This window comes from Erythrolamprus reginae, chromosome 3, assembly GCF_031021105.1.
Source record: "Erythrolamprus reginae isolate rEryReg1 chromosome 3, rEryReg1.hap1, whole genome shotgun sequence".
In the NCBI taxonomy this organism is placed as follows: Eukaryota; Metazoa; Chordata; class Lepidosauria; order Squamata; family Dipsadidae; genus Erythrolamprus; species Erythrolamprus reginae.
In genome coordinates, this window is record NC_091952.1 from 179,945,023 (window position 1) to 179,968,829 (window position 23,807).

The following is a 23,807-nucleotide window of genomic DNA, read 5'->3' on the forward strand; positions in this document are numbered from 1 at the left end:
CGGCATAGCACAGTTTCGGGATGGCGGAGAGCTTGCTTGGGAGAGCCAGTGGCGGTGGTGGAGATTGCTTGGGAGAGGCCAAGGAAGCTCTCTGCCATCCGGAACGGGTAACCTGTTGAGGCTTTGAGCCTCAGTGCGCTGAACCAAAAGGGAGGTAGGCGGGCAGGAAGGGCTGTAATCCTGAGTCTCAACAGGTAACCTGCCTTGGTGCCTGCTGGGAGCCTCTTCCTCTGCCGGCCTGGCATGCCAAACTTTGTGTGGCAGTGGAAAGCAGCCCAGAGCTGGGGCGTGCAGCCGAGCCTCCCTCCTCCTCCTGCCAGGCAGAGAGGGAGGGCAGCAAGAGGGACATTTGCTTCCAATTGCAAGCCTGGCTCTCTTCCCGACAGTGGCAGCCCCTAGCTGTAAAGGACCTTCACTGTGAAGGACCCTCCCTGCCCGCCCTCCTGGAGCACCACAGCCATAGTTCCCTCTAAGCTGAGCAGTGAGCAATCGCTCACTTAAAAATCATCATCAACTCAGAGTTTTCCCAAACCTGCCCAGAAGCCGAGAGGGAAAGAGTGAGAGGGAAGGAGAGAGAGAGGAAGAGAGGAAGAGAGAGAAACAGATAGAAAAAAGAGAGGAAGGAAAAGAGAAAGAAAAAGAATGGGACTAAGGAAGAGAGAAAGAAAATCAAAATCTAGTTTGAAACTAGCTCAACTATTTAAGTGGCATTTTGATATTGATAGAGTTGCCCTATTATGAGCTCACTGTTATAGACACACAGTACAGTATTTTATTTTGAAATTCTCTGAGGCAAAACAGGGTGGGTTTTTTATTTATTTGTTTGTTTGTTTATTTATTATTTCTGTGCCGCCCAGTCCCAAAGGGACTGCTGCTCAGACACTATACTTTTCCGCCCCCCCCCCCCCAAATTAGAGGGAACACTGACCACAGCTGCATTTCACTTTCTTCCTTCTTCTTAACCCCAATGCAGCTGCGGCATCTCCCCCAAGGGCTACCCTCCCACCCACTAGCCGGGCCTGGCCAGAAGTGGCATTTCTCCCATCACGGGCTGTAGTTTCTTCCTCTGAGGCTTTTGCCAGTGGGGGCTGAAAAGCGAGCTCCAGACAGTGGCAGATGGTGCCGCCCAGCCTGTTAAGATTGCTGCCTGCCACCACCTGGAGCTTGTTTTTCAACACCTCTCCCACCCAAACCGATGCAGGGAAACTCTCCAGGAGTTCCAGGACACCCCAAACTCTGAAGGTTTTTTCTGCATGGCATTTGTTGCTGGCAGCCGGGGTGTGTGTGTGCGTGGAAGCAAGCCTCCTGGACCTCTCTTTTTACACTCACACTCAGCACTGCCAAAACCTGTGCACAGAAACATGCTGGGAATTCCAGGATGCCCCACCACTGCCCTCTCAGCCCCAGCACAGCAGCCGCATTTCCCGTCAATACTGCTAGCTCCCTTCCAGACGGCCCTGACATGCTTGCTGCCTATGATCCTGATGGGACCTCCAGCCGCAGTGGTGTTGGAAGGAAAGTGTCAGAGTGGCAGCAGTAGTGAAAGCACACAGGTAAGGAGTTGCCACTTTGTGTCCTCTCAGTCAGGAAAATGCTGCGGGAGGAACTACCAGGAGCACTACGAAACTTCTTTGTCTACGCGAGCCCAGGAAGTAGCATCAAGAAAGTGCCAGAAATGCGGCTTCTGCGCATGTGCAGAAACCCCCCCACCCCCAGGGAATAATTTTTTTAAAAATATGGTGGTGCCCATGGACTGGCACTGACAGAACCGGTTCCCTGACACCACTGTGATGTCACCAATGGGTCGCTACTGGTTCGGGCAAGCCAGTCCATACCGGGAGGAACCCACCTCTGGTAATGCTGCTTTTCTTAATTCCTTGATTTGGTGGCCAACCCTTTCTGCATTTTCTATTCTCTGAGCTTTACTGTATTCTGATATTAAAGAGATATTTTATAACAGATGTGCTGGAACCAGTCTTATCAGGGTTTTTGAAACCATCTAACTTTCAGCAAAGAACCACCTCAGATTATGCTGGGTCCAAGAAAGTGGCTATATTAAGCACATAGAATATGTATGTGTGTGTGTGTGTGTGTGTGTATTTGTTTATTTATTTATTTATTGGATTTGTAAGCCGCCCCTCTCCGTGGACTCGGGGCGGCTAACAACAGTGATAAAAACAGAATGTAAAAATCCAATACTAAAACAGCTAAAAACCCTTGTTATAAAACCAATCATACATACAAACATACCATGCATAAATTGTAGAAGCATAGGGGGAAAAGAATATCTTAGTTCCCCCATGCCTGACGGCAGAGGTGGGTTCTGAGGAGATTACGAAAGGCAAGGAGGGTGGGGGCTGTTCTAATCTCTGGGGGGAGTTGGTTCCAGAGGGCCGGGGCCGCCACAGAGAAGGCTCTTTCCCTGGGCCCCGCCAAACGACATTGTTTAGTCGACGGGACCTGGAGAAGGCCCACTCTGTGGGACCTAACTGGTCGCTGAGATTCGTTCGGCAGAAGGCGGTCCCTGAGATAATCTGGCCCGGTGCCATGAAGGGCTTTATAGGTCATAATATAAGATAGAGAATAAGACAGAGAAGAGTTTATTAGATTATGTTTCATATGAATTAGGGGTCAGAAGTGAAAGCAGAATGAAAGATGCCCATAACTTATTCAACTCTTTCAAATTACACGTTCTTGAATACAAAAACATATCCAATGCCAGTAGTTTCCTCACCGAATGCCTCAACCTGATTCCTTAGATTTGAAACTTTGTAAATATCTGCATTCCTCAGAATTTAATAAATAAAAGCATTTTTTTTAAAAAAACCCCACAGTGAAATCTAATTGTTGCAGCTTTTTTCTAGTTCTCTCCAGAAATTCTAGGTCTTCAGTAAGTGCATTTTTGCTCATGAACAAGTTTTTTATTGTTCCATTTCCCAAGTAATCTGCAGGAATAGGGAACGTAAATAATTTAGAATGCAGCCAGGCAAAGGACTTCTACTTTTGGGGGAAAAAAATCCCTTTGAATGTCTCTACTACCGGTACAAGAGGAATAATGCTATTTTTCTGCCACTACAGTTTCTGCTTATATAATGACGCAACAAAGCTGAGTGGATAGTACCGCCTCGTCAGTTGTCCTACTTAATGGATGATCCCATACAAATTTTTTTAAATACTGTATTTTGAAATAAGTTTTCCTTATCACTAACTTAGCATCTTATTTTTTTTTTCTGAGAATTTTTTTAAAATAGCATTTTACAAGGAAAGGGAAAGTTGTAGCCTTATTTCTAATAAAATTATGAAAAAAGTACGTCCCTGTTATTTTCCTACATTGGTAACCCAGCTAGAATAAAGCTGAGCTTCTCCACATTCTGAACTCTCGCTTTCTTTTCATACATTTGAAAGGTTTCTTTGATCCCCTGTTTCCAAAGGAATTTTCTTTTTAAATGGGATTGGTTATAGCAGTGGTTTACACCAATGAACTGTATTTCAGTTTTGCTTTCCTTTCTCTTTAATACGAGAATAAAACCAGATTACAAATGGATCACAACGCCATATTGAGTTTTTATAAAATTCTGTGAATGAGACAGGATGATTGTTCGATAAAAGTCTTTTGAAGAAGCTTGCTCCTACATACAAAGCCTTTAATGAGTACTGGCAAAAATATTTAACAGGTTCAGATGGCTTAAGCTTTTGTGAAGAACGTTTATGCACAACAGGGTTACAACAGTAAATAGAAAGGTAAGACATTAAAAAATGAGGCTGGGAAAAAGGGGACAATAGGGAATTAAACAGCAGCCAAGCTGAAGTACATTTGGCTCATGAAGAGACAGCCTGCAGAGCAACATAGAGAATAAATGGCTATAACTGAGGAAAAGATTTTGCGAGAGCAACATTAGAAATGGAAGTAGAAAGATCAAATTGGAGATAAATATCTGAGAAGCAAAATGAAAGAAGCATATGTCATTTGACAGGGGGAGAGAAGACAATTGTGAAGAAAGAAAATGAAACATAAAACTAAAAGACTCAGCCAAGTGGAAAGAATTTTAAAATACTAATAGCCCAGGAAAATTATTCTTTTAGCAGAATTCCGAGGAACACAATGGGTTCCTTAAAAACAAACTAGCAAACAAAGAACTTTCTTTAGAAATCTTTTATGAACTCAAGTCATATCCATCTTTAAAATGGCTACATTTTCCAATACTTGGTAGTGATGGATGGTAAACCCTCCTTACAACAGCTCTTCTTCATAAATAAATCCTCTTCTTCTCCATAAATCATCGGGAAAGTGCAATCTATAATAAAACTGCCAAGATAAAAATGCACGGTATTGTAGGGGAAATTTTTAGAAACTACAGCTTACCATAACTAATTTGGGTACATAAAAAGTACCTAAATAATACCTCCAGCTAGATCTTTCTGAGCCAGCTATGAAACTGCATGAGCGCATAGTCTTTTTAAATACACTGCTCAAAAAAAATAAAGAGAACACTTAAAAACCAGAATATAACTTCAAGTAAATCAAACTTCTGTGAAATCAAACTGTCCACTTAAGAAGCAACACCGATTGACAGTCAATTTCACATGCTGTTCTACAAATGGAATAGCTGAGCAAATGAAATATTCAATGAGAATATTTCATTCATTCAGATCTAGGATGTGTTTATTTATTTATTTTATTTATTCATTTGTCCAATACACAGATACATAGGAAGAAAAATAGACATGTGATAATATAAAAGAGGGTGAAAGTGAACTTAGAGAAGAGGATATATGAAAGGAAGAGAATATATAAGATATATTTATTTGAGTGTTATTTGAGTGTTCCCTTTATTTTTTTGAGCAGTATATATTGTCTTGTATCTTCCAAAAGCCCACACATATCTTAATCCCTAATTTGTTTCTAAACAGATTTGTTTCCAATTCAAAGTTGATACTAAATAGGTAAACACGAATCAGTCTTTTGCTTTATAAGGAGCAAAATAACTGGCCTGAAAGCCTGTCTCTGAAAAGATGCTTCTTTAGATCAATAGAAAGAGCAACGAGCCTCATTCAGATACACTGCACAAATCTCATTGTACACTGCTTGATTATACACATTAGTAACAATAAAAAATATTTACAGCTAAAAATTGAGCTGCAGAATCCTTGGTGCTCTCGAAGTTTAGTTGTTTTCTTGCAGGCATTTCATTATCTAACTAGGTAACATCAGCGGCGCTAGCAGGGAACGGGGTTTGTTTCTGTGGCTGGGCAAGTGTTATCAGTGTGGTAGGGGTGTTGTTTTTTGATAGCTCCTTAATTAGGCTGCTGTTTTTCTGAGTTGGTTATTTCTTGTTTGGGTATTATTTACTCTTGGTTTGATATTAATCCTGGTGTTAATTCCTCTTATTCCATTCTTCCTGGTTGGTAAAACGAGGATCCAGATTGTTGTGGGCAATATGTTGACCCTGTAAATCACTTAGAGCAGAGGTCCCCAACCGCCGGTCTGCGGACCGGGACCGGGCTGTTGGGGTTTTCCATCCGGTCCGCAGCGCCGCTGCCCTCCCGGCAGAGGACATTATGCAGGACAGGGTGGGGCGTCGGGCAGGGCGGGGGGAATCAGGAGGCTCCTTTGGCGGCTGGGGGCTGCCTGGCTTTGTGATTTTGGCTGGGGGGGACTTAGGAAGGTCCTACTTCTCCCCCCCCCAGCCAAAAACTCAAAGCCTATCTGCTGGATACGGGCGATGAGCGGGACGAGCGGCGCCGAAGCCGGTGGCTGTGGCAGCTGCTGCAAGAGGCTTCCGCGCCGCTCTGTCCCACTCATCGCCCGTATCCAGCAGATAGGCTTTGAGTTTTTGGCTGGGGGGGGGGACTTAGGAAGGTCCTACTTCTCCCCCCCCAGCCAAAAACTCAAAGCCTATCTGCTGGATACGGGCAATGAGCGGGACGAGCGGTGCCGAAGCCGGTGGCTGTGGCAGCTGCTGCAAGAGGCTTCCGCGCCGCTCTGTCCCACTCATCGCCCGTATCCAGCAGATAGGCTTTGAGTTTTTGGCTGGGGGGGGGGGACTTAGGAAGGTCCTACTTCTCCCCCCCCAGCCAAAAACTCAAAGCCTATCTGCTGGATACGGGCGATGAGCGGGACGAGCGGTGCTGAAGCCGGTGGCTGTGGCAGCTGCTGCAAGAGGCTTCCGCGCCGCTCTGTCCCACTCATCGCCCGTATCCAGCAGATAGGCTTTGAATTTTTGGCTGGGGGGGGGAAGAAGTAGGACCTTCCTAACTCCCCCCCCCAGCCAAAATCACAAAGCCAGGCAGCCCCCAGCCGCCAAAGGAACCTCCTGATTCTCCCCGCCCTGTGGAGAAGTGTGGAGGGCTGTGTCACTAAGCTCCACCCCTCCATAACCCCACCCCCATTTGACCAAAGCCCCCCCCCACCGGGCCGTGGAAAACTGGTCTAGCTTAAAGCCGGTCCCTGGTGCAAAAAAGGTTGGGGACCTCTGACTTAGAGCACTATAAAGTTCAGTGGTACCTCTACCTAAAAACGCCTCTACTTAAGAACTTTTCTAGATAAGAACCGAGTGTTTAGGATTTTTTTGCCCCTTGTTAAGAACCATTTTCTACTTAAGAACCTGAGCCCGGAAAAATTTCTCAGGAAATTTGAGAGCGGCACAAAGGCCCGGCTAGTTTTCTGCCATTCCCACTTTAATCCCAGCCATCTTGGGCTTTTCTGGGCTGCCACAGGAGCCTTTTGGTGACGCTTAAGGAGGCTTTGGCAGTCCAGAGCGAACAAAGCATTTTCCTTTCTCTGGGCACTTAGAGAGGAAATAAACCTCTGCCAGCGCCCAGGGAAAAGAAATGCTCCCTTTGCTCTGGGCAGCCCAGAGCGAATGGAGCATTTTGCTTTCTCTGGGCGCTTGGAGAGGGAATAAACCACTTCACTGTGGTGATTCCCTCGCGCTGCCTCCCACAAACCCGGCGCGAGGTTGCCTCCTGGAGCTCTGGATGCAGAAAGGCAAAAGGGGGAGCTTCGCCCTGGCCGAATCAACTTGGCTTCAGCCAAACCGAGGAGTCACCACAGCGAGCGAGCGAGAGAAAAGGAGAGCCCTTCAGCCTCTGAAGGAAGAGGAAGCAGGTAGCAGCAGCAGCAGCAGCCTTTCGGGCAAAGGAACGGGGGGTTTCCCCTGGGTTTTTCTCTCTGGCGCAGTGTAAGGGAGGCAGCCTCGTGCTGGGTATATGGGAGGTGCGTGCTCCTCCTTGCCGCCTCAGAGTCCCTCTTTTTTTTAAGCCTTAAAGTTTTGGATTTTTTTGATTTCCCTCACTTCACCTTCTTCCTTCGGCAGCAACTGTCCTCCTCCTCTTTCTCCTCCTCCTCCCACCCAAATTCCTAGCTTTTATTACTTTCCTAACGGGTTTGCACACATCATTTGCTTTTTACTTACAAACGTTTCTACTTAAGAACCTGGTCACGGAACAAATTAAGTTCTCAAGTAGAGGTACCATTGCAGTATGTACATCTAAGCACTATTGCTCATGCAGGAAGAATAGTTATTCCTTGGTGGAAGTTTGTCTATAGTAAATGACAGCTTAATCAAGAGGAAAACAACACTCCCATCAACACTAATGGAGCAACCACTATATATAAATAGAGATTAAACTCCACTTTCTTCTAGCATTGATGATGTTACCTAGCTTGGTAGTGAAATATTTGCAAGAAAACAATCAAGTTCAGAGAGGTCCAAGTACCCCACAGTATTTATATTAGGCTAAACCAAGAACTTCAATCAAGAAAGAAAAACAAAATTCAACACCACCACCCAACCTATCCAATTATAATAGGCAGGTTACAGATGTTATACTGTTCACAAATTTTGCATTTTACTCATAATTACTTTTAAATACTCTGCATGAAGAACTGGTATCAAAGGAAGCAAAAGCAATTATGGTAGGCAGTTTCTTACCTTTCTACTGTCGACATGTCTCCCCCCATTAATCAAACAAACACAACTTTTGTGAGACAGTCTAATAAAATGGCTGCACTGCCCGCTGCCCAGGATCGCCATAGAGGTTCTAGAGCCAGAGTTCCATGATTTCCGAGGCAGTGCTTACACTGAGCACACAAGAAAGAAGTTAATGGGATTGTGAAAAGTAACAGTGATCCATCATTAGATTTTATCACTTGTTACACCCGCACCAGCCAATGAGTTAAAAATCAACACACATTCATAAACATAAAACTGTCTTTTCTATTTTCAGCAGTCACACTCAGATTCACATACATACATAGTTTAAAAAACTGAATTAATATTAACTTATTCGAAAAAAATCTCTAAGATGTCAGCCCAGTCTTGAAACAACATTTTGACCGCTGTTTGGATGACCAACAGAGGCTACCGATGCTTTAGACTTCCCAACCTCTCTACCTATCAATGATTGGGAAAGTGAACTGGACATCAGGGGATTAGCAGAGAAAACGTATCAGAACAGAAGAAAGAAATATGTACATCCACCAACACATAAAAGATGTAACAGAAAAACAGGCAATGTTTGGGAAGCCAGAACTAAGAGAGACAACCTTCCTTTATTCCAAATGAATGTTTAAAATCCCTCAACATTAAGAATGATTCCATATCAGTGTTGAAAAGTTTTTCATACTCAGTTTTTAACTGCATAGTATTTTCTAATTTATCTGTTATTTCCTTCCTATCATTTGGTCTTGGGGAAAAAATCCTATAAAAATCTGTCGATACTTTGAAGTGTTATTCAAAACTAGATATTTCAAATTATGCTGAGAATAAAAGAAACCTTACCAGTCTCAAAAATGGCTCTGACATCTACAGCAAGAAAAAAGTATAATTATTGGGGGGGTTCATTTTTTTTTCTTCTTCTTCTTCTTCACTTCAGTCTGTGTACTTTTTCTGCTCCGACTACGATTTTTTAAAAGGGTCTATAAACCTTTTTCTGCATTATATCCCTCTTGTCCCATTTCAGAAAGGAAATATGTCCATCATAGAAAGAATTAAAAGTCTTAGGCATGGTTAATGTTTAAAGACTCGATTTCATCGTGGGTCTTGCAGAGAAATTTCATTGTCACATTTCCAGCAACTTAACAAGCACAGCAACAAAAGTACAAAGCTGTGAACATTAGGACAAAGTTTGAATGATTATGATGTATTTCTTAAACCATGAATGGGGCATGAAGGCCAAGGACTTCTCTTTGCCGTCCCACTGACCACCTAGATTCATCTCTGGCTAGCATTCAGATTTTTCATTACAGTGATCCCTCTATTATCGCGAGGGTTCCGTTCCAAGACCCCTGGCGATAATCGATTTTTCGTGATGTAGGGTTGCGGAAGTAAAAACACCATCTGCGCATGCGCGCCCTTTTTTTCTATGGCCGCGCATGCGTAGATGGTGGAGTTTGCGTTCCCCGCCGCCCACGCAAAGGGGAAACCCGATTCGGCTCCTCGCTGCTGCTGCGCTACCGAGCAGATCAGCTGCTGGGCGGCCGAAGGAACCTTCCCTGGGTCTTCCCGGCCGCCCACGCAAAGGGGAAACCCCGGCTCCTCGCTGATGCCCGCCGCTCGCCCGCCCGCCAGCAAGAGGGTGAAGACCCAGGGAAGGTTCCTTCGGCCGCCCAGCAGCTGATCTGCTCGGTGCAGCAGCAGCGAGCAGACGAAAATCGGGGTTTCCCAGCCGCCCACGCAAAGGGGAAACCCCGGCTCCTCGCTGATGCCCCCGCTCACCCGCCCGCCGCCCGCAAAAGGGGGAGAGATAGAGAAAGAGAGAGAAGGAAAGAAATAGATGAGAGAGGGAGGAAGAGAGTGTGAGAGAGGAAGAAGCAAGATAGAGAAAGAGAGAGAGAAAGAAAGATGAGAAAGGAAGGAAGAGAGTGACGTCATCGGTGGAAAAATCGCGATATAGCGTTTTGCGAAGATCGAGATCGCGAAACTCGAGGGATCACTGTATATCTGAACCAAACAATTCCTGTTCAATAGCTCTTTAAAGCAGTTAACAAATTAACTGGTTATCAAACAAATCCAATCCAGGTTTGACTGATACAAAACTATAATTACACATAAAAGGGACTTCAAATAAACAATACAAGCTGAGAATCAAGTGTCAACCAAGGGAATGAGCAACAGTTGGAAGAGGTGAGATAGAAACATTTGACCCTGGCACTCATACTTAGCACATAAAACAGCTAGTTGGAAAGATCACCTGAACTGTCTAAAATCAATCTTTCTTGCTCTGGTGTCTGAGGCTTTATGTCTGTCAATTTTGATTTACATTTACAGACAGCTAAGCAGAAAAGATACCAACTGACAAAAGACGGCTTGGGATTCCTGGCCTAATTGCTAAATACAGATGGGGAGGTTACCTTAAAGTTTACTTTGCCAACTGGCAAACAGTCAAAAGCATGCAGATATTTTCGAGCCTTTCCCAGCTGAACAAACATCAGCCAAACAAAGCCTTGTTTTAGGCTCGGTTAGTTCAGGGAGGTATTAGAGATTAGAAGCCTTATGATACAGAGAGGAAAAATAAAGCAGTCATTGCAAAAGAAACACAAGTCAGGGAAACATATTTTTATATAGTCCCTTCCGTCTTAAAGGCTGACATGAAGTCCAGCATAGAGATGGCCGTTTTCTCCCAATTCATCTCAATAAAATTGATAGAAACATAGAAGACTGACGGCAGAAAAAGACCTCATGGTCCATCTAGTCTGCCCTTATACTATTTCCTGTATTTTATCTTACAATGGATATATGTTTATCCCAGGCATGTTTAAATTCAGTTACTGTGGATTTACCAACCACGTCTGCTGGAAGTTTGTTCCAAGGATCTACTACTCTTTCAGTGAAATCATATTTTCTCACATTGCTTTTGATCTTTCCCCCAACTAACTTCAGATTATGTCCCCTTGTTCTTGTGTTCACTTTCCTATTAAAAACACTTCCCTCTTGAACCTTGTTTAACCCTTTAACATATTTAAATGTTTCGATCATGTCCCCCCTTTTCCTTCTGTCCTCCAGACTATACAGATTGAGTTCATGAAGTCTTTCCTGATACGTTTTATGCTTAAGACTATTCTTGTAGCCCATCTTTGGACCCGTTCAATTTTGTCAATATCTTTTTGTAGGTGAGGTCTCCAGAACTGAACACAGTATTCCAAATGTGGTCTCACCAGCACTCTATATAAGGGGATCACAATCTCCCTCTTCCTGCTTGTTATACCTCTAGCTATGCAGCCAAGCATCCTACTTGCTTTTCCTACTGCCAAGTATCCTACTTGCTTTTCCTACTGCCCGACCACACTGATATAAAATTATAAAGCCTGCTTTAATCATCAGGAGCTCTGATCCACTTATTTACTATAGCATGCCAAACGTTTTTTCTTTTTTGAGTATCAGCTGGGGGATGATACGTTTATCATGGCTGACCTGTCTTTCCCAAATTCTGATGCTTTTGTAAACCTTGCATCCATGATTGACATACTGCCTTAGCTTCGAGGAGGTGCTTATTTGAGTCTGCTTTTGGTTGCTGAAACTCCCTGAGTTGGGTTTGACCCAATCATCTCTCAATGTACTGTACCCCACCCTAAGCTTGGTATTGTGGGGAATAAGTAATGGAGAGAGTCCAGGGAACACCATCTTGAGTTCCTGGCAGAAAGCCGGGATAGAATCCTAAAAAATAAATTAAATAATAGAATAGAATAGAATTTTTTATTGGCCAAGTGTGATTGGACACACAAGGAATTTGTCTTGGTGCATATGCATCAAAATACATCAAAAGGTAGAATACAATGCTGTATAATTTATGAAGAATAAAGCTTTTGGGTAGGATGATCAGCAACCTCTTGCAGAAAAGCAAGAACCTTTTTGGTGGCTATTTATTTTAGCAAGCCCTATCAAAAAGGGGAACTTAAAACAAACAAACAAACAAACAAACAAACAAACAAACAAACACCGATGACTTTAAAATCACTGTGTTTCATAGTGGTACTTCTCAAACCCTCTCAAATCTTTCCCACAAGTGGTTCTTAAGATAAAACTGATACCACTTTGCCCCAACTGAGGTATCCACACAATACCTGTTTCCTTAAATCCTGAGCCGGTTGATGAAGGGTGTGGTGGTTGTTAGCAGTGAGCCCTTTTGTGGAAAAGCCCGTGTTTGTTGAAGAATGGTGATTAGCAGCAGCCTGGTCTTTTCGACTCTCAGACCTGTGTTCACTATTTCGTTCCTTTGCTGGCACCGTGTCTTTGACTTTGTGTTTGTGAACAGGTTCCCTCTCTTTCACCGATTTGCTGGATCCATTGAAGACTGGACAGGGAAAGAAAGAGGGAGAAAACGAGACAGAGGAAAAAAAAGTGCGAGAAAAATTAGCGGTATTTCAAACAGAAAAGGTCATCGCTGTTAGCTGCTGCAACTCGTGTACTTTTGATAATAAATAAATCTCACTAGTTCGTCACAATAGGATAGGCAGAGTTAGAAACAGCGCTCCTTGGCTTAGAACCATCTGTTTAGTGACTATTCAAAGTTTTGACACTACTGAAAAAATTATGGCTGGGCTTTGCATTTTATGATTGTCGCAACATCCCCATGGTCCCATGATGAAAATTTGGCAACCTGCATGCGTTTAGTATAGTTGCTGTCAGTTATTATTATTAAATTATTTAAATTATTTATTAGATTTGTATGCCGCCCCTCTCCGTAGACTCGGGGCGGCTCACAACAATAATAACACAATACTGTATATAACAAATCTAATAATTAAAAGTCACTAAAACCCCCTTATTAAAAAGAAAACATACACACAAACATACCATGCATAAACTGTATAGGTCCGGGGGAGATGTCTCAGTTCCCCCATGCCTGGCGGCAGAGGTGGGTTTTAAGAAGTTTACGAAAGACAAGGAGGGTGGGGGCAATTCTAATCTCCGGGGGAAGCTGGTTCCAGAGGGTCGGGGCCTAGCCAGTGGCAGGCTACTAGCCGGAATGCCTAATTGGGTTCGCCTCCGCGGCTCTGGAGGTCCCGTAAGTTTCAGCAGAGTTATGCTGCTGCGCCCATGCAGATAGCGAAATCGTGCACGGAGACACAGGACCGCCCCTGTTCCGGCAAGGTTTTTTTGCTTCCACGTATGCATATCTGCGTCTCCATGCACGATTTCGTTATCTGCATGGGCACAGCAGCATAACTGCTGAAACTCAAGAGAGGCCTCCAGAGCCGCGGAGGTGAGTCTGATTAGGCGTTCAGGCTAACAGCCCACCACTGGTTGCAGTGTTCTAGAATCATGTAATTGATATTTGCGATCTTCCCGGCAGGCTTCTGGCAAGCAAAACCAATGGGGAAAGCCAGATTTATTTAAAAACTGGGTGATTCACTTAACAACTGTAGCGATTCCGTTATCGACGAGGTTAAAAAAACCTTGCAAAATATGGCATAAAATCACCTTGCTTAGGAATGGAATTTATTATCCCAATTGTGGTCATAAGTTGATCATTTCATCCTATATCCCAGAAAAGATCTGTATGCAAGATAATAATCACATCTGTGGCTTATAAAGCACTTTCACCATGTGCCAAACAAGGATAAGAACTAGCATAAAATTCCACTACCAAAAAAAGGACACCAGAATAATAAAAGATTGACGTTTCAGTGGTTCTATCTCAGACCTTTTGTATACAGGCATTTATTTGTGAAACCATGTAAAACAACAAAAGAGAAAATTGGAATTGCTAGCATATTAAGCTTAATTCAAACGTTCTATTCAACCTTACAAGGACAGAGCTATGATTGGCATTCCCACTCCAATGGCTACAAAATATACTCATGATGATGTTAAGCTAGGAATGCCTGCCAATCAATGCTCTCTCAACAGGATGAAGTGACAAGCAACAAAATTAGAAATAGCAGCAGCAGCTTTTGAAAAATGAAAGATCGAAACCACAACTGAGCAGGAAGCTGAAGCAGTTAAATGGAGGTGAAATTGTGCTTTTTTTGAAAATTCAAAAGCAAGACAAAATAGTTATTGACCAGTTCTGCTTCACTTTGTTTGTCCTTTACTTCTGAATCCGCCAAATTTAAAATAAATGAACACACTGCCAGTGAAGCCATTATTAAAGCTCATTATGTAGTAAAGATAATTAGCTGCTGTGAAGCAATGTCATTTAGTGATTAATATTATCTATACAATAAATCAACCCGTCATTTATGCCATGCCATTATTTCAGACTAATTCAGTTAAACCACAGAATTTATTACAATTTGGCATTTGGATCCTATTATTTTTTGCGACCTGCATCAGCTTTGCCTTCAAAACACTTTCCATTGTGCTGTGCCTCGTTCTAACAATTAAGCAATTAAATACAGGTCGTTCTCAACTTACAACCACAATTGAGCCCAAATGTTTTGTTGCTAAGCAAGACAGTTTTGTACGTGAATTTTGTCCCATTTTATGACCTTTCTTGGGATAGTTGTTAAGTGAATCCCTGTTAAGCTAGTAATAAGGTTGTGTTAAGTGAATCAGGCTTTGCTTGCCAGAAGGTCGCAAAAGGTGATCACATGATCCTAGGACAATGCAACTGCCATAAATACGTATGAGCCACTTGCCAAGCATCCAAATTTTTATCATGTGACTATGGGGATGCTGCAATGGCCACCAATGGGAAAAATGATCATAAAGTCACTTTTTTCACTGTGGTTCAGGGGTGGCTTCTCGATCCGCTGGTGACATCACTGAATTGGATCAGCTGGTGCTGGTCCATGGGTGTCATCTTTTTTTTTTGCAATTTTTTTCCGATTTTTTTACTGTTTTGAAGGTTTTGCTTGTTCTGTTGCTTGTAAAAGGGCCCTCCCGCCCACCCCCGTGTTTGCCCGAAGCACAGCTGATGGCAGCCCGTCAGCTGTGTTTTGAGCTAATTCCAGCTACTGAGCATGCACAGAAGTCAAACCACACGAGGGAACAAAACGCAAACATCGCAATGAGAACTGGTGGTGAAGGTAACTGGAACCCATTCCTGGTGTGGTTGTAACTTTAAATGGTCACTAAATGAACTGGTGTAAGTTGAATACAACCTGTATCTCCATTTTTTTGTTTTACTTTAACTAGAAGATCACTGTAATGGATTTTAATGTACATTTCTTAGTTTAAATTCAGTGTCACAATTTCCACTGCAATCCATTCTTCCATCTGAGAAAGAACAGAACAGAACAAAAACAGGCCAGCAAAGTTAGCTGTTCTCTCCTACAAATTAACAAAAATAAAACAGAAAAACATAATGGGAAACCTCTCTCCTGCTAAACTTCCAATAATTAGAGGAAGGAAGCATTTAGAGTATGAAAAATGTTGGCTGATACTCGTAATTCTTTAGAAACAGAACCTCTTGCAGAACGGAACCGGGAGAAATGAATTCAACGTTTCCTACTTTAATTGTATGAATCAAGGAAAACTGGCTTAAGCAACTAAGCAAGCTAGGAAATAGCTCCTTAAAGGCTGTCTTTCTCTTCAAGGAAATAAGTAGTGAAATAGGCGTTGATTGCTTACCTGAACGCCTCTTCTCGTACGGTGAGCGGGTACAGCAGTCACATGGGTTGCTCATGTCCAATCCGGTGGAACTGAGCCTAGTATTAAAAAAGCTTGCCGGATCCGCCCCTTCCCCAGAATTCGCGAATCCATAGACTAGGCTCAGTTGTGAAGCTCTGTAGTGTTCAACTCTCATTGTTAGAGGAAAGAAAGATATAGAAAGGTAAAGAAGACACATACAAGGGCGGGAAGTGACTGCTGTACCCGCTCACCGTACGAGAAGAGGCGTTCAGGTAAGCAATCAACGCCTATTCTCCGTACTGAAGGAGCGGGTCCAGCAGTCACATGGGACATACCCAATAGATGGTCCCTAGGGTGGGATTAGCTTGCTATCGTGTGAGATAACGGATTGGAGTACCCTTCTGCCGAAGGCAGCGTCCGCTGAAGCGTAAGAATCAATTTTGTAGTGCCTGATGAAGGAATTTGGCGAGGCCCAAGTGGCTGCTTTGCAGACCTCCTCCAACGGGGCTTGAGTCGCCCAAGCGGCCGAGGTGGCTGCGCTCCTGGTGGAATGCGCAGTGATGTTCCTTGGAACTGAGAGGGAGGCCGACTCGTAGGCCTTAGATATAGTCCCTCTGATCCAACGGCCTATTACTGATGAAGACACTTTGGCCCCCATGACTCTGGGATGATAGGCTACAAAAAGTGCTTCTGACCTCCGAAAGGGTCCTGTGCGTTGGATATATATTCTCAGCGCTCTGGTGAGATCCAGGGTGTGCCATCTAATTGCCAAGGGATGGTCTCGTTGGAGGCAGAAGGAAGGTAGTACAATATCCTGAGATCTGTGGAACATGGAACTGACCTTGGGTAAGAAGGTGGGGTCCAGTCGCAAGACTACCTTGTCCTGATGGAATTGGCAAAGGTCCTGCCTGATTGAGAGGGCAGCTAGCTCCGAAATGCGTCGGGCAGAGGTAATAGCCACCAAGAAGGCTACCTTAAAGGATAGGTACCTGAGGGACGCCGATTTTAGGGGTTCGTATGGTGCCTGCGTGAGGGAATGTAGAACCCGAGGCAAATCCCAGGATGGATACCTGTGGACCTTGGAAGGTCTGAGGTTGGCTATGCCTTTGAGGAATTCCTGGACTTCAGGGAAGGATCGGAGAGGCTGTCTGCGGGGACCCCCTAGGACAGATGAAATGGCTGCCAGATGACGCCGGAGGGTGCTGGTGGAAAGTCCTTTATGGAAGCCTTGCATAAGGAAGGAAATAATTCTGTGTATGGGGATGCACAGAGGGGAGAAACCTTCCTGTAGGCACCACTGGTGAAACTTGGACCACGTGTGGTCGTAGATTCGATTGGTCGAGCCCCTCCTGGCCTTTAGAATGACCTCCACTGAATCGGAGTCATGACCACGCAGTTCTAAATCTCTCCTGATAACAGCCAGGCGGTGAGGTGGAACCACTCCGGGTCTGGATGGAAAGAGGCCCCCTGCCGCAGCATATCCCCCGAAACGGGGAGTCGCCAAGGGTCCTGGACGGACAGCTGTTGGAGATCTGCGAACCAGGGCCGGCGGGGCCAATGAGGGGCGATCAAGATTACTCGGGCCCTCTCGGTGAGGACCTTGTGAATCACGTCCGGGAGGATTGGAATTGGAGGAAATGCGTAGAGTAGGCCTGGAGGCCATGGACTCCGGAGGGCATTGATTGCTTCCGCTCCCGGGGATGGAAATCTGGAATAGAAGCGAGGGAGCTGGGCGTTCGCATTGGTCGCGAAGAGATCCAGGACTGGTAGGCCGAATCTGAGGGTGATTTGATGGAACAGGTCTTGGTGAAGGTTCCACTCTCCTGGGTCTATCGTTGCTCGGGATAGCCAATCCGCCTGGACGTTGAGACTCCCCGAGATGTGATCGGCTAGGAGCGACAGGAGATGTTTTTCCGCCCAAAGACCCAACTTGAGGGCCTCCCTCATGAGAGCCTTGGATCTCGTGCCCCCCTGTCTGCAGATATGGCTTTTTGTGGCAATGTTGTCGGTGAGAATGAGAACGTGCCGGTTGGGAATGCGAGGAGAGAAATGCTTCAGAGCCAGAGAAACGGCTCTTAACTCTAGCCAATTGATTGGCCTGGAAGCTTCCTCCGGGGACCACGTGCCCTGGGCTATCATCCCCTGGGCGTGGGCGCCCCATCCCGATAGACTGGCATCTGTGGTGATGACAAATTGATCCGGGCACCTGAACGGGGATCCTCTGTCCATGGCTGGAGACTTCCACCACTTGAAGGATCTGCGAACACTCAGTGGGATGACAATGCGTCGATTTGAGTTGCTGTGCCCCGATCTCTGAAAAGGCAATAGTAGCCACTGGAGTTCCCTAGCATGAAGGCGAGCCCAGGGAATGATGCCTATGCATGACACCATCTTCCCCAAAAGGGAAGATAGAGTAACTATGGATACTGAAGGCTTAGATAAAATGTTAGAAATTAACTCCACTATACTGAGTTTTCTCTCGGGAGAGAGAAAGACCTGGGAGGATTTTGAATCAATAATGGATCCCAGGTGAGAAATGGAAGTGGAAGGTTGGAGGTGGCTTTTATCAAAGTTGATGGAAAATCCATGGTCCTGGAGGACTGACATGGTGACAGAAAGGTCTGTTTTCACTCTCTCTAGGGAGTTCCCATGAATTAAAATATCATCAAGATAACATAAAATGTGGATGGGAGACGCCCGGATATAGGCCGCCAGGGACCCCAAGAGCTTTGTAAAGACCCGAGGGGCCGAGGAGAGGCCAAATGGCATCGCCCTATATTGGAAATGCCTGCCTTGAAAAGAAAAACGTAAAAATTTTCTGTGGCACTTGGCTATAGGAATGTGAAGGTAGGCCTCAGTGAGGTCTAAGGAGACCATGAAATCTCCCGAGTGAATGGCGGCCAAAATAGAAGACAAGGAGTGCATCTTAAACTTCCTATATTTGATGAATAGGTTTAGTTTCTTTAAATCCAAAATGGCTCTCCAACCTCCGGAGGACTTTGGAACCATAAATAGGATGGAATAAAAACCTAGGCCCCTCTGACCGGAAGGGACCGGTTGAATGGCTCTGATGGACAATAGATGAGAAATGGCCTCCTCCATACGGTTACAATCTGAGGATGACCTGGGAGAAGGGCAGGAAATAAAACGTTTTGGGGGAGGAGAAATAAATTCTAAAAGAAGGCCTGATTGAACAGTGTCAATGACCCAAGGGTCCTTGGAGGTGAGACGCCAATTAGAGGCGAAATGAGCCAGGCGACCCCCTATGGGAATGGAGGTAAGATTACCATCTAGGTTTTTTTGAAGCCCTGTTAGAGGAAGCTCCCCTTTGGAAACGAAACCCTCTACCCCTGGAGTTCCTGCCTTGGGAACGAAAGCGGGGGGAATACTGACCTGGAGATCTCTGATAGGAAGCCGCTTGCTCTTGCTGGCGCCCTGGGCGACGAAAGGACTGCGTTTTGGTAACCTTTTTCGTGGTTGGACCCAAAACCTTCTTCTTGTCCGAGGTCTCCGTGAGGAGTGGATCCAGAAGATCACCGAAGAGAAGGTCGCGCTTTAAGGGGCCCTGGGATAACTGCCACTTTTGGCGAACTCCCGCTTGCCAAGGGCGAATCCATAGGAGTCTTCTTGCCGTTGTAGAAGCTGCAATAGACTTAGCAGAAAATCTAGTAGATTGTAAGGTGGCATCAGCCACGTACTGGGCAGCTGCAAAGACCTTGTTGAAGTCTTGCTGACCTCTCAAGTCATCGGGAGGAATGTGCTGTTGAAGTTGGCGAAGCCACAGCAGCATGGCTCTGGAGAAGAAGGAGGCCGCTGCAGAACTTTTAATAGCCCAGGAATCAGCGGTGAATCCTCTTTTGAGCATTTGCTCGATGCGCTTGTCCTCTGGGCGGAGGACTTCCTCCGCCTCGCCTGGCACAGCCGCTGCCGAGTGAAGAATCTTGACAGGTTCATCTGGTTTGGGAAAGGATAGAAGCTCTTCATAGGAAGAGGAGAGTTTATACAACTTTCTGTCCTTGGTAGAGGGATTAAGGCCAGAGGCTGGAAAATCCCACTGTTTGAGTAAGGCATCTTTAAACAGTTTAGGCATAGGAATTACCTCGTTATCCTCCTGTTCCTCTGTGAAGTAAGGTAGATTCTCCTCCGGGGGATCAGTGGAAGTGGAGGCTTGTTTCTCCTGGGCCGCTAATCCCGTAGAAATTCTAGCTTTGAGGAGGAGAGATTTGAATAGTTGAGAAGGAAAAATAGTAATTGGAGGAGGGACCTTTATTTGGGATTCCTCATCCTCTGATAATCCCTGAAAAGGGTCTTCATCCTCCTCTACATCCTCATATTCATCCTGGGAGGATTCTGAATCATCCTGAATAGGAGCTCTGACCGCTGGGGAAGAACCCAAGGGGCGGGAGGAACGAGAAGGAGGAAGAGGTAAGGGAAGCTCATTGATGGTAGAGAGTTTGGCATCAATGGCTTTGGACAACACAGCAAAAATAGATTGGAACTCAGGAGGTAAACTGGAAATATCAGCAGAAATGGCAGAAGAATCCCTAAAGGCCTGGGAGGATCCTGGCTGGGGGGAATCTTCAATAATATCTGGTTCCTCTGGACCTATGCCCCATAGGTTAGGTTGGGGTCTGTCTAGGTTTGGCTCATCCAGAGATAACACAGGGACCCCAGAGGGAGGCAGACTAGAGGCCTCTGGTGGGTCTTGACTACTGATTACTTGGGCCTGCACTTTCAAACGTTTGGCTGATTTGTCATGAATTTTTTGTAGGGCTAGGTCCCTTCTCTTCTCGGCCCTGGTGACCTTGGTCGAGGGGCGGGCCCCTGGAGAAGAGGAGGAAGAGGCCTGGGGGATACTAGTAATCTCATCGCCTGTAGGCCTGGCCTCTCTGGGACCTTTAGTTGTGCCTCTCTTGGGAAAAGTAGCCATAGTCTGACAATTAACAGAAGACAAGGCTGAGCCAATAACTGAAATATAAGGAGAAGATTTCAAGGACTTCCCAAGAGGAATGGATCCTGCTTCGAGGCCTCGAAGCTGCTGAAACGTGAGGACAATCTGGGCAAACCCAGAGTTCGTGCCCCCAAATCCAGCGGGGCCAGCCTCCCTAAACTTTGTAATTAAGTAAAACCAAGGCACTCTGGTTGGAGGCTTAGCCGGTGGAGAATTTAGCCTGGGACCCCCAAGGCCCGCTCCCGGATCCACGCGGTGGACTGAGGCCTACGCGGCTGGCAGAAGGCCAACACGAGAGGCCTAGATTTTTAAAAAAGGGCGCGAAGGCCTTCGCGCCGAAAAAATCGCTCCGTAGAAATTCTTAAGGGAAAAGCGATCGACTAAGTCCAGGAGACTAGAAGGCGTCTCACTCCGCAGGAGGTATTTTATAAGCCCTTAATATTTTTGTATACAATAAATAATCAATAATTCAATGGATAAATACTTGCACCGGGACCTCCAGGCCAAGGGATTAGAAGAATCCACAAGCGGCCGCAGGAATCGTAACCGGCAAAACCGCCGGGGGAAAACGAAACCGCAACTTCTCCCAAGGAAAAAAACCTAGCCGCTTTTTTTCTTTTTTTCTTTTAAACGGCTGGCGCAATTAGTGCAAGTAAATAATAAAAGACAATAAATCTTACTACTTTTTGAAGGAAAAGATCGAAGGGAAGGTGTTAGAATGTTGAACGAGCTATCACAATACAACCGCAGGATATGCGAACTGAGCGAATTCTGGGGAAGGGGCGGATCCGGCAAGCTTTTTTAATACTAGGCTCAGTTCCACCGGATTGGACATGAGCAACCCATGTGACTGCTGGACCCGCTCCTTCAGTACGGAGAAAGAAACATTTCCTTTTGATGAGAGAAGCTGACTAGGACATTGCAAAGTAAGGCAGAGGGGCAAAGGCAGGAGTCCTAGAGAAAGAGCCCAGAACTGATTTACTGCGAAGGTGCTGCCAATGTCAATAGAATATGTATGACTTTTGTGGGAGATAGTGACCCAAGTATTATTTCATTCTGGCGGTTACAATTTAGGACGTTCAGCTACTCAATGCCAAATACATTTTTCAAGCTCTCTCGACAAGGCATTGATCAATTTATCTGGATAATGACATGAAGGTCACGTGAAGAAAGTGCATTATGATTAAGGCAGCTCTGCTGATTTGCAAAGAAATAATGGATTTAAGCCTAAAAAGTAAGTAGGCTGTATTAGTGCCAGTGTTGATATACTAAGCTAGCAATTAGACACAATACCAGATCAGGAATATAATGGTGTTCGCATGTCTAGTCAACATCAACACTAATGTTTTTGCTCTGGTTTCATTTTCAAAATAAAAGAAAAATTCTGTGAAAAAAACCCCATTAAAACATGGTTCTGAAGCAGACAGAACACATCAAGATATGAAATTAAATTATTTAAATCAGGTTTTTTTAAAATTGGATATTTGTTTTGAGTCAAAATGGTCCTTTTCAGACAGACTGGTTGCCCTTCATATATACTGAATATCAACTCCTATAATTTATGAATTAATTTATTTATTTATTGGATTTGTATGCTGCCCCTCTCCGGAGACTCGGGGCGGCTAACAGCAACAATAAAACAGTGTACAATAGTAATTCAATACTAAAAATGATTAAAAACCTATTAATATAAAAACCAAACATACATACATACATACCATGCATAGAATTGTAAAGGCCTAGGGGGAAAGAGGATCTCAATTCCCCCATGCCTGACGGCAGAGGTGGGTTTTAAGTAGCTTACGAAAGGCAAGGAGGGTGGGGGCAATTCTAATCTTTGGGGGGAGTTGGTTCCAGAGGGCCGGGGCCACCACAGAGAAGGCTCTTCCAATTATAGGAGTTATCATTATAATTTCCAATAGGACTAACATTGGTCATATGCTGAGGTGGGCTGAACCCAGTATGCCTGGGATCGCCATTCCGGTAGTAGAAACGGAGATGTGTGAGCATCTGCATGTCCCCGCCATGCGTGCCCCCTCGCGCCCCCCCCCCCGTGAAATTTTGCTTCTGTGCATGCGTGGAAGCAAAGAAATCGGCGAAAGTCGCTAAAATTTTGCGTGAGATTTCTGCAATTTTTATAGATTTCTTTGCTTCTGTGTATGTGTGGAAGCAAAAATCTCGCACAGAGGTACGCGTGCCCGCTACCGCCTGAATGCCCGCGCCGGTCTCCGGGACCGATCTGGTAGGGAAAGGTAAGTACGGCCCTTCACTGGTTACATGCCTCATAAATATGAGATGCTGGGCAGAAGAGAGAACTATAAATTTGCCCTGGTTTTCTTTCTAATCATCAATATTCACCAAACCCAACTCAATATTCAAATACATACCATGTCCATTAGGAACTTGCTTTTGTGTTTTCCCTTTCCTAGGAGTAGACTGGCATGAAGATGAAGCGTTATTGGTGGTCACTTTTGCATCCTCAGTTTCTTCCTCTTCTTCCTCCTCTTCCTCCTCATCCTGAGAACTTCCAAAGTATACCATGCTGCTGGGCAGGGCAGAAGAACCTGAAAACAAGCCAGGGACATAAATATTAACAGCTGTTTCAAAATGGCTATTAAAAAGCAAAGTTTTTGGAGAGTACAGTGTAAAGGCTCAAGGAAATGGCATATCCAGTTCAAAACTGCTCCTTTCCTCTCCTCCTCTCTCTACTAAACATAGCTCCCAAAAAGTTTGCACATGAAACTCAGTTATTTCATCTTTTTGAGTCAGTCAAACAATGACCTCTTCATTTGTGTGTGTCAAGGAAAGATATAGGAACAGAGACAGAAATGGCAGTAATTGAATCGGGAAGGCCTTTGTCAAGTGGACTGAGCCATGGCTCTTATCCAAATCACCTACGTGTATTTGTTAAACAAATTTTCATGGGATAGACACGGCTGCACAAGGCTGTTTATAGGGGAGTCAAAAAGGCAAGATGGGATTATACATGTACTTGTGTATAAAAATATAAGTATTTGGGCTATCATGACCTTTTGACCTTCCTCTGCTCAGACACGGATACTGAAACTTAATCTTTCCTATTTTTAAATTGGAAAAGTATCCTGTATCTCAGCTAAAGACCCCATTCAACCGGTGAGTAGTTTGGGGTCATGCTTTTGATGTGACCCAAAAGCATTTCTTTCCTAAATTATATTTGAGTAATGGCCTTATCAGCCCTCCATCACTTCAGAAACTCTTGCCTTCAATTCACTTGAACTGGAATCCAAAAGACACAAATAGTTTTAGTGTAGGGGTGGGGGAAAGCATTTAAGATCCTCTTCCATCATTTTTAAAGGAAC

At 44.7% G+C, this 23,807-nt stretch overlaps 1 protein-coding gene across 1 annotated transcript in view; it reads right to left on the bottom strand.

Annotated features, from left to right (window-relative positions):
- JARID2 (jumonji and AT-rich interaction domain containing 2) overlaps nt 1-23,807 on the bottom strand; it is a 319,301-nt gene that overhangs the window by 43,122 nt on the left and 252,372 nt on the right. Inside the window, exons 5-6 of the mRNA XM_070747321.1 lie at nt 22,857-23,033; nt 12,065-12,294 (exon numbers count right to left, since the gene is read on the bottom strand). Of these exons, the coding sequence (XP_070603422.1) occupies nt 12,065-12,294; nt 22,857-23,033 (407 nt within the window). The remainder of the gene's footprint in view (nt 1-12,064; nt 12,295-22,856; nt 23,034-23,807) is intronic.